General features: G+C 33.1%; 1 protein-coding gene across 1 annotated transcript; it reads left to right on the top strand.

Annotated features, from left to right (window-relative positions):
- Window positions 1-7,657: 7,657 nt before the first annotated feature.
- LOC130732929 (phytochromobilin:ferredoxin oxidoreductase, chloroplastic) lies at window positions 7,658-12,648 on the top strand. The gene is made up of 9 exons (XM_057584951.1): window positions 7,658-7,919; window positions 9,021-9,137; window positions 9,792-9,886; window positions 10,542-10,635; window positions 10,952-11,083; window positions 11,214-11,318; window positions 11,729-11,779; window positions 11,852-12,020; window positions 12,324-12,648. Exons 1-9 carry the CDS (start codon window positions 7,728-7,730, stop codon window positions 12,329-12,331), a joined length of 963 nt encoding a protein of 320 aa, XP_057440934.1. The 5' UTR covers window positions 7,658-7,727; the 3' UTR covers window positions 12,332-12,648.
- The last annotated feature ends 2,372 nt before the right edge of the window (window positions 12,649-15,020 follow it).

Genomic DNA, 15,020 nt, shown 5'->3' on the forward strand with positions numbered 1-15,020 from the left:
TCCTAGTAAGATCGACATTCAATTAATATATGAGTTTTTTAACGGTTTTAGATGATCATAAATATGTATTAATGTCACAAAAGGGATTGGAAATTAAATTTCAGATAACATTCACATTATTCGTAATTTTAATTTAGACAGCTAAAACTCACATATCTTGGCATTTGTATGTTGGGGCTTATAAACCATTTTCCTATTTAGAACCAGTTGTGAAAAGCCATTCTAAATTTTAGACATTATTCAATACATAGAATTTATTTTAGCTTTAGAAGAATTTCTTAACATTAACTTATACTCCCTCCGTTCCCTATTATAAGTCACATTTTTTAAAAAAAATTTGTTACAAAATATAAGTCACTTTCTAATATCTAGGAAGCATTAAATAATTTTTTCCAAGTTCACCCTCATATTTAATATGAAAGAGATGATAAACTTTAGAAGTATTAACTTGGAGAGAGAAAATCATAGGAAAGTAAATAAGGGTAATCTAGGAAAGTAAATCATTTTTTTTACAAATTTATTACTAGTAACAACTTTTCTTAATCTAAGAGAATTAGTTATTTATGACTTATATATAGAAACGGAGGGAGTAGTAATTTCTAACCATAAGTGGTTATTTTAAAGTATTTCATCGTGAATTCAACAGTGTTGCATGTACCAATATTAAGAAAAGACATAATCAATTAGCGTGATATACTATAATATATTGGATATTTGGGGGAACAATGGAAATGTGAATGTGAACTTCTCAAGGTTAAGACTTTTTTTTATTTAATTTGATGCTACGTTACATTGTCAGAGTATTTGTTCTTATAGTTGGACTTAAGCATGCAGAGAGAGAGACAGTATGAAATTAAGGGTGTGTATGTGAGTATCGAGGGGGGAGAGAAGGGGCCAAAAGAAAGGTCCAAAGCAAAGAACTGGAACCAATGCTATGCTTTCATTTTCCTCTTGTTGCTTTTCTATATAGGTTTTCTGGGTAAAGCAGATTTGGGGTTTGTTGTTTTTGTTTTGTTTTTGCATTCTTTCCAATACCTTGGATGAGGACCGTTGTGTGAAACATATGAGAGAAGATATATATAAAATGGTTGGCTAGGTAGCTCATATCGCTGTTGCATGAATTGTCATTCAGTTTGTGGAGTGTTTGTTTGGACCATTTTTTTTCAATAAAGTGTAAGAGGTTAAAGTCAAGTACTCAGGTGTCAAATTTGAGGCTTCTTACCTTTCTATATGGGCATATGCCTATGCATGTTTTGATTACCAAACTAAAACCTGATATGTACCCTCTAATACTCTAAATGGGGGCAAGTCACGGTGTCTTTGATTTGACATTTAGATTTTGGGAAATGAGCGACACATACAATATTTTTTCTCAATTGATGTACACTTTAGCGGCGATTTTAAACCGTATAAAAAACACTGTGCGCTAAAGTGTGTGTCAAAATGTGTGTTTATATATAATTATTCTTAGAATTTTGTGGTTGGGAAGATACAATGAATATTAAGCTTAGTCAAATCATGTCATGCTAAATGGGCTGCGTCGTCTAAGGTGGACTTACTAGGTATGCCATGATCCACTATGTAAACTTCATAGTTTTATGAAATTCGAGATCATGATGGACCACCTAAATAAACCTCAATTTACTAAATTATCCATTTCTTCAACCTGGCCTCCACCATCACGATCTAAGCTCGTTCGACTCCGACCTCCATTGTTCGAATTCTCCGGCCTACACCATAATGACGACGATGACCCCTTTTTCGTTGCATCGTTTCACGTTGACCTTCTCGTTTGACTCCGACCTCCATTGTTCTCCAGCCTACATTGAGAAGCTTAATTAGGACACTTCACATTATGATCAATAATAGGGTTGACCCTTAATTATGATCATAGGGTTGGACCTCTCTGTATCCTTTTGATTCTTCTTCTGACGTTCCAAACAAAACTTTGGATTCCATCATCAGTTTTTAAGATTTGGTTAAATTAATTATCTTTTCAATTTGACTTATACCTTGGACTGATCACTCTACCTTGATTTAATGTAAGTGCAAAACATACGACATGCACCCAAAAAGATAAATTAGTGTACCAATGTAAATCTAAAAAAGAAATTGAGTATTCTCATTTTTCACCAATGTTTCATTCTCACGGAATATATTAAGAAATTTTCTTTTTCTCATATATTAATATAATATGGCATCGAATGATAAAGTGATTTTAGAGAAGTTATTTTACAATCTCTCAAGTCATTGACAGAGTAAAATTCTTGCTGATCCAGTGAATGATATTAGGGTCAGATTATGTCACAACAGATTATTCAATGAAAGTCATACTTCTTTCCATCCCCACTAATTTTATACAACTATCTTGCTATCAGTTAGGGTAAGTAAGGAAAGAAAGCTAACTGACTTGAAGGAACTACGCAGCGAGTTAGAATGAATAACTTTCCATATGGTAATGCCATTGTTTTCATTTTTATTGAATTTAGTATAGAAATCAAATCTTAATCTTGCTTAGAAGAAAAAAAGATGCTATACTGGCTTGAAGACAATAAGATGAGCTTGTATTTCTCCTTGTGATCGAGTTGGCAATCGAGTACCAAACAGTGCATTTTAGAGACAAAAGGAGAATGCACTGAAATTTTGCCTATGAATCGTTTCAATAAATGGCAATGAAAGTGGTTTGAATTGTGCTCCACTAAAGTTAGTCTCCAAACTTTTTCCTTCTCTAGCTAGGCAAGCCAATTGAAGAGTCACACCACATCATTTAATGTTTTTTGTTTTTTCACTTTGGAATTTTTTTATGTGAATTTGAATTCCAACAAAGAAAAAGAAGGAGCTTTCAGATCATGGTCAGGCAATCACTTTTGAAATGTCTCACCGTGTTGGATTTTTTCCCACAAAGGAAAATATGAGACAAAAGGCAAAAAAATATGTTATATGCCCATTTGTTTTAAAGTTAAACAAAAAAATAAAAGCCAAGGTGTTAGTTTAATCTTGTGGTTAATAAGTTAGACTCTCATAAAAATGAATACACAAGTTCAATCTCTAAAAAAATCATTTGTTAAAAGAGACATCTACAGTGTTCTAAATTAGTGAGAACATTTGTCATAAAAAAAACTAAAAAATATTATACTTTATAAAAGAATGAGAGATCTTTATAAAAACTATAACTAATTTATGGTCAGTTATAATCTAGCTAGATTTTTTTTTTTACTTCATCAGTAATATTTTTCTATCTTCTACTATTGATAAATTCCAGCTCTTTCACTATAGATATTATTAGTATATTTGAGTCACTTCTAAAACTATTGATGTACAAGTGGTTGGTTCAAGAAATAATCTAATAGACAAGGTAAAAAGGCATGGGGATAAAATCACCTTAGACTACCCACAATGGTGTTGAAAGTATGGGTAGTTTAATGTTGAAATGAGGTTTTAAAGGTGTTGAAAGTTGGTGTTGAAAGTTGGAAGGAGGAGAGAGGTGTTGAAAACTTTCAACACTTGTGAAACCTGCAGCCTGTGACACGTGGCACGGCTTGGCTGGTGACCGCCAGGCGCGTGCCACACACGCGCGGACAAGGCGCGTTATGGGCAGGGCGTGGCAGCAAGCGGTTCCCAGGCGGACCGGTGGTGGGACGCGTGGCGGTCAGAGGAGAGAGATGGTCTGATGAGTGACGCGTGTCACGCGTTGATTGGTCCGGGCGATTTTCTTTTATCCTAATCTTTCCAACTCAATTATTTCATTCAAAAAAAATTTAAAAAAATTTACCAAAATTCATGATTTTTTTTTCTCTATAAATAGAGACTTGGTTCGTTTGATTTGGACACAGAAAAAAAAACCAAGTTTTCCATCATCTTATTCATCTTATTATCTTTCTACTATCCCCTTTGCTTTGAAATGGATCCCAACAAGTACCATTATTATCTTATAATTTAATTTAATTTAAATAAATAAAAAAACATTAAATTAAATTAAATTGATAATAGTTTATTTAATTTAATTTTTAACGTAAATTTTAATTTTATGAAATCATAAAAAGGAAAAATATAAAATTAAATCAAAATATGAAATAAAAGTGGTGGGGTAGGGGGTAGGGTGTTGAATGAAAAACCATTGGAGTGGGTAAAAGTTGAATGAAGTGTTGAACTGGAGAGAGAAGGTGATGTGGAGTGTTGGGAAGAGAAAAAGTGGAGTGTTGAAGGTGTTGAATGTTGAAACCATTGTGGGTAGTCTTAGTAATAAGGTTTGTGTGTGTGTGAAGTGACTTGACCCCACTACATTTTAGAGTGTGTCATAAGGTGTTGTTTCATAGGGTTGGACTTGTTCCTTGGACACACTCGAGGGAAGCACTGTTCCCTATTCTTGCTATTAGCAACTCGATAAGTGCAAAACTACAAGGAGATGTAAAATTTTGAACCAAAAAATTCACCAACTTATTTCATCTCAATTCTTTCTCCCCCAACATCTATCCTTTGTACTTTGTTGTTGTAAAGTTGTGCCCACATACTAATTGGTCAACTAGCTTGTAGAGATTCTACCATTGTCATAACCAGACGTCAACAAATACATCCAGAACAGAGTTCAATTATAGAGCCAATCATCTGCACCCTGTGGTCCATTATTTCAGTGGAATAATCATTTCAATCTTTTCATTTAGCTTCTATATGTTGGTTCCTTGTTTGCTGGTCACTAATTGGGAATTGTTCTTCATATAGATTATGCAGATCATACACACTGGCGAGTGGCGAGCAGAAAATTTGAGGGAGTTAAAATGAATATTTATGGCCTATTAAATGGGTAAAATTGGTGTTATAATAAAATCTCTGCTATGTTTGAGGTCCAGAGGTAAATTTGTGACTGTAAAATAACAAGGCATCAACCGTTGTGCTGAAGGTCGCTTTCAATATTATAAAAAGTTTTTTAAATAAAGTAATATCTACTTATACCCCCAATTTTTTGGTAGATACTTATACCCCCAATTAATATAGAAAAAAAAGGGTAAGATGTTAATGTCCTTTATTTTAAATCACTCGCTTGGTTTGATAAAAATGACAATGCAGTAAGTGCATGTAACTCATCTAAGCTTCATTTCACCTAATTTTACTTATTCTAAATGTTTGACAGCATGTTTGGAAACGCTTTGAGCAACATTGGTGATTGTAGTCCACCGGTGACTGAACAACAATAAATTATTCCCGACATTCATTTTTATATGGCAGTTTTTGCCACAAAGTAGAAAAAATATTAGCGGTCAAAAACCTTTAAAAAAATGATGTTTAGAGTCATTATTATTTTATTTAATTGATAGATATATGTTAGTTTTAATTGTCAGTAAATTAGTTCATTCACTAGGATTTTAACCATGACCCTTCACCCTTCACTTCCCTTAACTCACAAAGTGAGCTACCTGCTACCCATCCCCCAAATAATGTTTAGAGTGGTAGCTATATTATTTTATAGTCCGCCAATCTTTTTTGTTTGCCTAAATACTTTTGAAGCCAAAATCAATTTGAGAGAAGCTAGTGTCCGTAGTTTTTGTTGTAATATAAGTTTCGTTTGGAATGATTTATTTGAATTTATTTTATAGTATAAGAGTTTATGCAAATTATCAGAAATAATAATATAAAATCATTCATATGTCTCTTACCCAACAATTTAAGCTTTTAGGATAATTTGTTTTTAACATTGTATCAGGGCCTTTAAGATCAAGCGGTCTAGACTTCGATTTTTAACTTTCCTATTCTTCAAATAAAAAAGTTGAGTATCGCAATGGTAGGTAGGTATATGCACTGTCCACACTTCAAATCCGAACTGGCAAGTCTAAATTAACGGGCTCTTGCATATTATAAATAATAATATAAAATAATTCATGTGCTCCTTACCAAACAACTTACACTTTTAGGATAATTGGTTATTTGACACAAGTGTTTGAGATAAATTATGTAATGTGAACATAATTTTTCACTTTTATCAATGTAATTATGAGTAAAAATTAAAATGTTACACAAGTCAGAAACATCTACATTGTGTTAGAGTTTATGTAGAAGTTTTTTCATTCACAAGACTAAAATTTGATACTTTATTTAAAGGGGATCTCACATGTACAACCAGGTAAAATGAAAAAAATAACACTGACAAATAATATTTCCATCACAATTTAATGTTTTGATAATACCTTATACATTTGGAGATCGTCACTAGATCATGCCTATTTTGTAGAACAGTTCAACTGATATCTCTTCTCCTCAACTTTTTTGATAGAAAAAAAAAGTTATTGCAGTTAATTGAAAATGTTGCAACAATACTATAATGGGGGTTATAATCAAAGCCTAGAGAAAAGATGTACCTTAATGATTTGTGATCTTCAATTCTTATTAGCACAAGTACCTTATGATAAAAACTTTAAATAACATCCAGAGAACAAACAAACAAGCAGGTAAAAGGTAAACAGAAAAAATAACTGGAGAACAAACAATGCAATATTGACAGACATGGTTCTAAATTAACGCTATAGATCATGACACATTTCTCCTAACTACTCTCTTAGCCTATAACTGTGCAACTATGGAATCTGATCCTAATTTTGAAAACTTACCAAATGGGGTTGTATTTTTTTCCTTGTGTCTTAGCTTTTGCAGGCATTGGAGACTTTGTTGCTCATTGATTATTCCTTGATTCATGGTGAAGAAACTTCCTCAATCTAGAAAACTAAGTTCCTAACTTTCTAGCCCTGCTATCAGAAATCTTGGGTGAGAGGCTCTGACAGAGGCATCTTTTAACAGTGATATGTTTAAAGCATAAAAAAACAAATAACTATGGGTTCATAGGATGCAAACAAGTAATAATAAGCACAAGGGAAGAAGTTACAGTACATGGATCCAAAATTAAACTTTGTTAACCAAAAACTAATATAATTAGGCCTCCATTTGATCTGAGGGTCGTAGTGAAGAAACATGATCATCACCAAGATGTCCAAAAGAGACACAAACACACAAACTATTAGCAACCCCGCCCCCTTAACATTACTCATGAGTCATACTCAACACAAACTTATTTTTTATTATAGATTAATTATTACATAATTTATTAGTTTACTTTAGTATAAACTTTTAGCCCAAATCACTAAAATAGACAATTAGCGTGTTTCATTTTGCGGTGGAAATTTCATAATTACTTTAAAGAAAAAGTTCCAAAGATCAAGCTAAGAATCCTAGAGAGAAATTCAAAATTTGATGTGGTATATATAATTGAGAGCATTACAAAAAACCTTTATGACTTACATCCAGGCGAACCCCGTAACCCTAATTTAATTGCATCCCCTCTTCACGTGGCTACCGGGTCTTGCGATTTGTGGGACGTGGACAGCGGGCCAAAAAGACTATCTCAAACCCTAATTTACATAGTTTAAGAACGACTAAGATAACTGTAATCTTAGTCGCCACCAAGCCTTTGCTAATGACCAACATGACCTTCCTTTAGAGCATGAGATCGCCCGTAGATCTTGATGAGACTAGGTCGCCTTGAGTAAGTTTTGAAACATGAGATCGCATGTAGACCTTTCAGAAATTAGTTTTTGGAGACATTTAATTTTTTTTTTCTATATGCCCCATTCACCACACCCTATTGAAACAACAACCATTGGAGTCCAGCCCACACATATTTGACAAAACAAAAACTGTCTGTCTTTCTTCTAACATAGAAAGCAGAGAGTTTGAACTCAGTAATGGTGGGATTTGGTGGTTCTTCTTCAAGCTTTTGCTTGCAACAGAGCCTTCCTCTGTTAACAAGAACCCCCATTTCCAGAAAAGGAAAAGCTTGCATTCAATGCTTTTCTTCAGTATCTTATCATAAGTTTGTTGATTTTGCTTTGGATGAAACCAGTCGCCACACCCACTTGGTCCCTTCTCCGTTGCAGGTAACTCTCTCGCTTTCTTTCTTTCGCTTTTCGATGCTTATGAATGCTTCAATTAGCTTTTCAATAGTTATGTTGAATTGAATAATGCTGAAAACTGCATATTAGAATTAGGAGAAAGTTATCTTTGAAACTCCATAACTTAATTAAGTGCTTATTCATAAGTTAATTTTAGTAGCTCGTTGAATTAAGCTTAACCCCGTTTGGATGAGCTTTATTTGAGCTTATCTTATAGCATAAGTGTTTATGCAAGTGTTTGGGAGAACTTATGTATATACCTTATGACCTACCTAGAAACTGTTTTTAGCTTATTTACATAAGTTGTTCATATCAGCTTAATAAGAGCTTATGCTTATCTATAAACAATTTTCAGTTTATTTCAATATTTTTGTCAAATTAGATAATGAATAAGCACTATTGTCATAAGCGCTTAACTTAGTTGTTTATCCAAACACACGCTTATTCATAATCTGATTTGAGTAGCTTATAAAAATAAACTCAACCTATTATAGTTACGGACATCATAAGCTATTTTTATGAGCCTACCCAAACATTTCCATTGACGCTTATGCCTTGATATAAACATGGGTGAAATATACATGGCATAATTCTTCTTGCCTCTGAGCATGGGTGAAATAAACAATCACTTTTGGTTTGCAAATGTTTAATATGTATTTTGACATTTAAGTTTATTACGGAAGTGATAAAACAGAGTTTATTATAACTATGTGTCATATCCTGTCCTCGTGTTTTTTATTTTGTTGGGTTATCATTTTGAGGATGTGGTGTGATGTTCTAATGTTCAAGCTTTTGATAATAGAATTACATCAGTGAGGTGTGAGTGGTCATTAGCTGGTTCTTTAGTTAATTAGCCATTAATTCTTATAGTTTATGTTTATTATTTTCGTGTTATTCAGCGTCAATTTGTCATTTCACCTTTCTTTTATCTATAGTGTTATTTTAGTTTAATTGAAGCACTTAATTGTTTTGCAGTTACTTAGTTCTCATTTTTTTCCCCTAGTCACTCCTTTACCCTCTACTTTATTTGCTTGAATTGTTCCTCACCATATCTTGAATTTACCTTTCCCTATTTCATTTTGTCAGGAAAAGTTTAACTCCATGAATTCTAAGGATGGTAAAGGAGGCCTTAGTATGCTATCATTCCAATCTGCCAAGATTAGGCTTCTACGAAGTTTGATCATTGAGACAGAAACAATGCAGGTGTCTTTTTAAACATGTCCATCAATTTGGTATATGATTGGTTTCCACTACTGTCTATTTATGCCTTTCTACTTCTAGTGGCTGGTAATTTATTTAGCCAGAGTGATTTCAAATTTAAACTTTAGCTGCATATATTTAAGCCAATTTTATAGCTTTTTTCCTTCTGACGACCATAACCAAATTGTTTTCTCTGAACTCATTGACTTCACTGCATAAAAATATGAAATATCTTCACTCTTTCTCCTGACTGCACAGTCAAAATGCCTATTACCGTTTCTTACTGTGACATTTCTAGCTTAATTAATTTTAATATAATACCATTTCCATCCGTAAATACATTGCATGCTTGCATCTATTTTGAAGCAATAACCACACTATTGGGAAAAATAAGTGGCCGAAGATTGCTTCTTCTTTTCTTAATTGCGCTAAATCTATAGATCCTTCTCATTTGACTTTGAGGACAAGCCATTGGTTTTCAGCCCTGATTCCAAACTTTTTCCATCGTGATGTGAACACGAACCTGTTTTCAGTTTTTCAACCATATAAAATTGAGTAGTCATTACTAAATTATTCTGCAATTTTCTTGCTGTCAGATGATCTGGAAGGTTGCTTTATAGTATGCTTACTGCATTTTTTTCCTGGCCTCTTATGCAGGTTTTGGACTTAGCTGTCTTTCCCAATACAGAATATGACGTTCCCATATTTTGTGCTAACTTTTTCTCCACGGCTAAAACAAACATTGTTGTCTTGTAAGTTAGTATTTTATTCCATAGCTATTACAATCCACTTGTATAAATGTATATTCTTGCTCATTCCTTAGTCCTTACTTCCTGGAAATGTTTCACAATATGGATTATCTTTGCAATTTTAAACTTATTCGTAACTCGTAAGCTATATTCTTTGCAATTTAGTTTATATATGACAATGCCACATTTTTCACTAAAAGAAAAGTTTATCCACTAATTATGAAAGCCTATCTGGGGTTACTTTACATTGTGAAGTATACACAACATTGAACTTTTATATCTTCACTTGGGTGTAGTAAATGCATGCATTTTACTGCCTACTAATATTGCCAAAGTAGGTGTATCGAGTATCATCTAGTCTCATAAGTAGGCCTTTGATTGAACTTCGTAAAAGAAAATATTATAGATGTGAAGTTCTTGGCTAATCACTTAGTCTATTTAGAAATGAAGCCTAAACCAAATCCATGAAGAGTAATGTGGCAGGATGCAGAGCTCACCTTTTCTCCCCAACTTTGTTTGCAAACACGGTCTAATTTTTCTTCACTGACCTCATTGGCAGTGTGATAATAGTTTTCCACTGTGTCATGTATAGCTTCAGGCATTAAGAACAATGTACTATATGAAATGTATAACACTAACCTTTCATTAATGATGTCAGGGACCTTAACCCCTTGCATGATATCATCAACCAGGATGACTACAAGGAAAAGTACTTTAAAAGCTTAATTCCTCTTGGCCTTAAATATGCTGAGGTAACTGCAATGTTATGGGAAAATTACGAGAAAAGAGTTATTTGTAAAAGAATTTTCAGTTTTGGAACTGTTGGCCACAATGCATTACAATGTTTTAAAGTTTCGTTAATGAGTAACTACTTACTCATTAACCACACGAGTCGTTAATTGTTCTGAAACTGGATATATTTTTATGAGGAATTCTTTCTTTGCAATTTTTCCATTGTGTTACTATTGGCTCATCAATGTCCTGATGGATGCTTCTCGATTTTGTGTTAATTATAGTAGTTCTTTCAAAAAGGACTCGGTGTGTTGACTGAACACAGACTTCATGCAGCTTTTTCCATGGGGAGGGAAGCTCACAAGTGAGTCTATACGATTCTTTTCACCAATTGTCATTTGGACAAAGTTTACTTCAAGCCCACAAAAATATGATATTCTGTATTCTGCCTTCAGGGATTATTACAAGGTATTAACCCCAGCATCATGGTCAAAATTATGATATTGGCAATTCATATTTTGCTGATGATATATTTAATCAACTCTGTTGACCATGTAAGTGTGTAATTCTTTTATCTTGATGAGTATTGCCCTTGCAGGTATGGTTGGAGTTGATAGACAAAGCAGTTGAGGAGACAGATGAATCTCAAATTCTCCGCAATCTTGAAGCACAACATAGATATCTAACATGGAGAGCTGAAAAGGTAGTTAGGGTTTAGCTCAAACTTAATTGCCAGTCATATGATTGGTGATCTGATTCTTATAAATGGTTGAGTTTATCATGATCATAACTGGTTTAGAATTTTCTATTCACTGATGATCTTCACTAATTTAGCATCAATTGAAGATAACTAGATGATCACATTATCAAACAAGATGCTTGTATATGATGTGAACATCAATTTCTTTAAAAGAGCCAGCTAACTTGTTGTTCATTGAAAAAGAAAACACATATAAAATCTGTTTTCTTCATTTAAACCAGCACATTAAATTCACAGATATGTTTGAGATGGAGTTTTGAACTATATAACAGTGCACAGACAATCTAACAACGACTTAAATTGAAAATGCATTTTCCATTTCTTTCTTTCTTATTGTTTTTGTGGAAATATAGGATCCAGGACAAGGTGTTTTGAAGAAGCTGATTGGTGACACACTTGCCAAGGTAAATCAAATTTAAGGACAGTTTAAGTTTGGTGACACACTACAGATCCTCATTTTCAGTTTTATGCCACAGGACCTATTGATAAACTTCCTCTTTAATGGAGTCAATGAACTAGGAAGCAAAAAGTTCAGTGACTATTTTCCACACCACAGCTTTGAGGAGGGAACTCTAAATAAGAAAGGCGGTGTTGTGTTGAAGTCTTTTGAAAACCGCCCATGGAATGCGAGAGGCGAATTCCTTGGTAAATTATTTTGTACCTCTTTCATATCTCTCCTCACTTGGTTCCAAGGTGAAATGCTCTAGAATCGTTTCTGATTAGAAGCTACAGGTCTTGGCTTCTGAGGAATTTTGTGCAGATCGGGAAACTAAACATGTCTAAACAATGAGATCATTTCAGTAATGAAATTGATATGCCATATTGCTAGTTAGTAAATAGTATTAAGAACTTACCAGCATACAATATATAACTCGACCAATCTTCAGAATTTTAATGGCATCTAGCCTATAACTTTTAATGTGGTGCTGATTTTGTCTAATGTTTTAGGTGAATGACTATTGAAGCCTGCATACACCTTTGCACTCAACTTTTACAAGGCATGGTACATGGTAAAATTTTGGTGATTCCAGTTCTGCAAGCAAACCAGGACCTGGTTGCCATGCTAGTGCAGATTTTGTCGATGATGAGTGCTCTGAATCAATTGCTGAATTAGCTACACCAATTACCAAGATGCTTGTAATTTTGCTTGTAACTTTTCCTCCATGTTTTTTTATATTTATGTAATGGCTATACAAGCTATGTTGTGTGGAAAAAAATTAGTGGCTGAAAATGTCCATGTTGTAAAATTAGAATTTTCCTGTGTAGATAAGAACATGTTTAGATAAGATTACTTTTCTCATAATCAATTATGTCACCCAGAAGCTACTTCTCAAGATGCTTGTAATATCATCTATATAATCTAAAAATTATCACTTGGTTCAATATTTGGTGAAAAACAGGGACACATTGGTTGCTTACATAAATTATTTTGATGCATGAGGGAGGGCTAAAGCCCCAAATAAACAGGGACACATTGGGATATTTAGCTCTTATGTTTTTATCTCTCCCTTTTTTTTCCATCACATCTTACAATTTCTCCGTTAACTAATAAAAAAATGATATACATTCCAATGGGAGTGTAGGCACATAATTATTCTTAAGAAAAAGTGATGATGGTCTCATACTATCAAAGATAGCTATCAAACCATAAGCTTTTACAATAGAAAACAAGACAAGGAAAAATATTGCAGGTTTTAGTGGGGGAAAACAAAAGTTTCAAGAGGCATCGTAGTGTGAGATGAACGAAGAAGATTTATCCTAGATTATTTGCTGCCCACTATTAATAAAGGAAGCACATTGTTTCTGAGATGGGTGAACGGTAGTTGAAACTGGAAATTCGAATAGAGAAGAGCCAAAAAAGTAAATTAAGAAATTCACTCATTAATATTAATAATATCATATGCTTCGCTTTTCATTATAAACTTCTCATTTTTTATCTTTTTTTTTTATGAAGTTGAGGGCAAAAGCCCATTCATTTTTATCTTTTCATCATGTAATTTTAATGAGATAAAAACGATTTTCTTGAAAAGAGAGAACGTACAAGTACTCTGGTCTGATATACAAGTCCAGTCCAAATTGACCTAGGCCAGCAGAGTATAACATCCAAACCTCTGTATTGTTTCTGTATAGCTGAAAGGAGTTATAGCTCCAAAACATTGAAAAGAGAAAACAGTAACCAGAAATATCATGTGATTTAAGCTAACAATTTCTGTGTAATTATATACATGTTTTGACAATCGACTTATAACATAGATGTTGGTTTCAAAAAATCAATTAGGCAGATAAACTAGAAACTTCTAGTCTTCTACCGTGAATTAATAAATTGTAATATTTCATGACTATATTTCAGAAGATTATCCATTAGAAATCATTTTTCTATAAACACATTCCAACATAAATCACTTAAATGCAATTTTAATATTTTAGAAGAAATTCACTAATAACATTTTAATATTAATATAATTATTTTTATGTCTCAGATTTACCACAATCTTCGGATCTCTTGTATGTTTTGTCTATCAGAATTATGATAAACATGGTTTTAAAAAGTTAGTTCTCTACAAATATTGTTTTATCACATAATGTTCATATTGCAAATAACATAGGTTGAATGTTTTACTAATATTTTCTTTTCAACATTCTCATTCATTAGTGAATTTCATCTAAATTTCAATCAAAGATTTTTTTCTGTAAATACATTATCCACCGAAAAAGAACCCCTCTTTATACTATTCAAAAGTCAGAACATTTTTCATTTACTATTTGTTTCTATTGATCACAAATTTAATTGTGAGTGTTATAATATCTGTTTGGTGAGTATCAAAACATAACCTAAATCTATCCATTCAAAATTTCATCTTTTATTTGTCAAACTTTATCCTTTTTATATTTCCTTTATCAAAAAGTTATTAATTTCTTTTTGTTGCTTTCCCCCATCAAGTACCCCATTGAAGAAGTGAAGGACAATTAAATTTCACACTGAGATGATGAAGATATAGAAAGACAAATGGTGAGTCAGAAAGTATTATTCCATTCTCAATGTATTGGACAACATGCCATGCCATGCGCGTAGTAAGAGCTTTAAAAGCTTCAACTAATTAAATGATCTAAGTCAGAGAGAGGCAGAACCAGCAAATAAGCAGGGCTATGTAATGTAGGTTTAGCTTTTGGCTTAGCTACGAGAAGATGCAGCAGCAGCAGCTAGCTGCAGTAGTAGCTAGCATGCAACAGCTATATAGCTACGACATCAGAAACAGAAGAAAGACAGACAAAAGCATAACATAACAGCAGGAGAGACTAGGGACTAGAGAGCATGTGTCTATCTCACTTTGTACCCTTCTTTTAAATATACATATAATATAATAAAACTACCTAATAAAGAACCTGCTCATTAATTCTTATATATTACTATAATTAATTAACCTTGCTCTTTAATTCTTATCACTGTTCCATGCATGTACCATACCTGGCCATTCATGGTGAACAGTGTTTGTAATGAATTGTTAGAAACATGGTTGTAACCAGCAAGTCAAGTATGGAACCAGAATGTTAGTGTACTTTGCATATGTAATCATGATGCAATAAATACTAAATAAATAATATAGCAATATTTACCGTTTCCCACGTGTACAATTGTTTTTGGCA

The sequence above is a fragment of the Lotus japonicus genome, chromosome 1 (assembly GCF_012489685.1).
Source record: "Lotus japonicus ecotype B-129 chromosome 1, LjGifu_v1.2".
Taxonomy (NCBI): Eukaryota; Viridiplantae; Streptophyta; class Magnoliopsida; order Fabales; family Fabaceae; genus Lotus; species Lotus japonicus.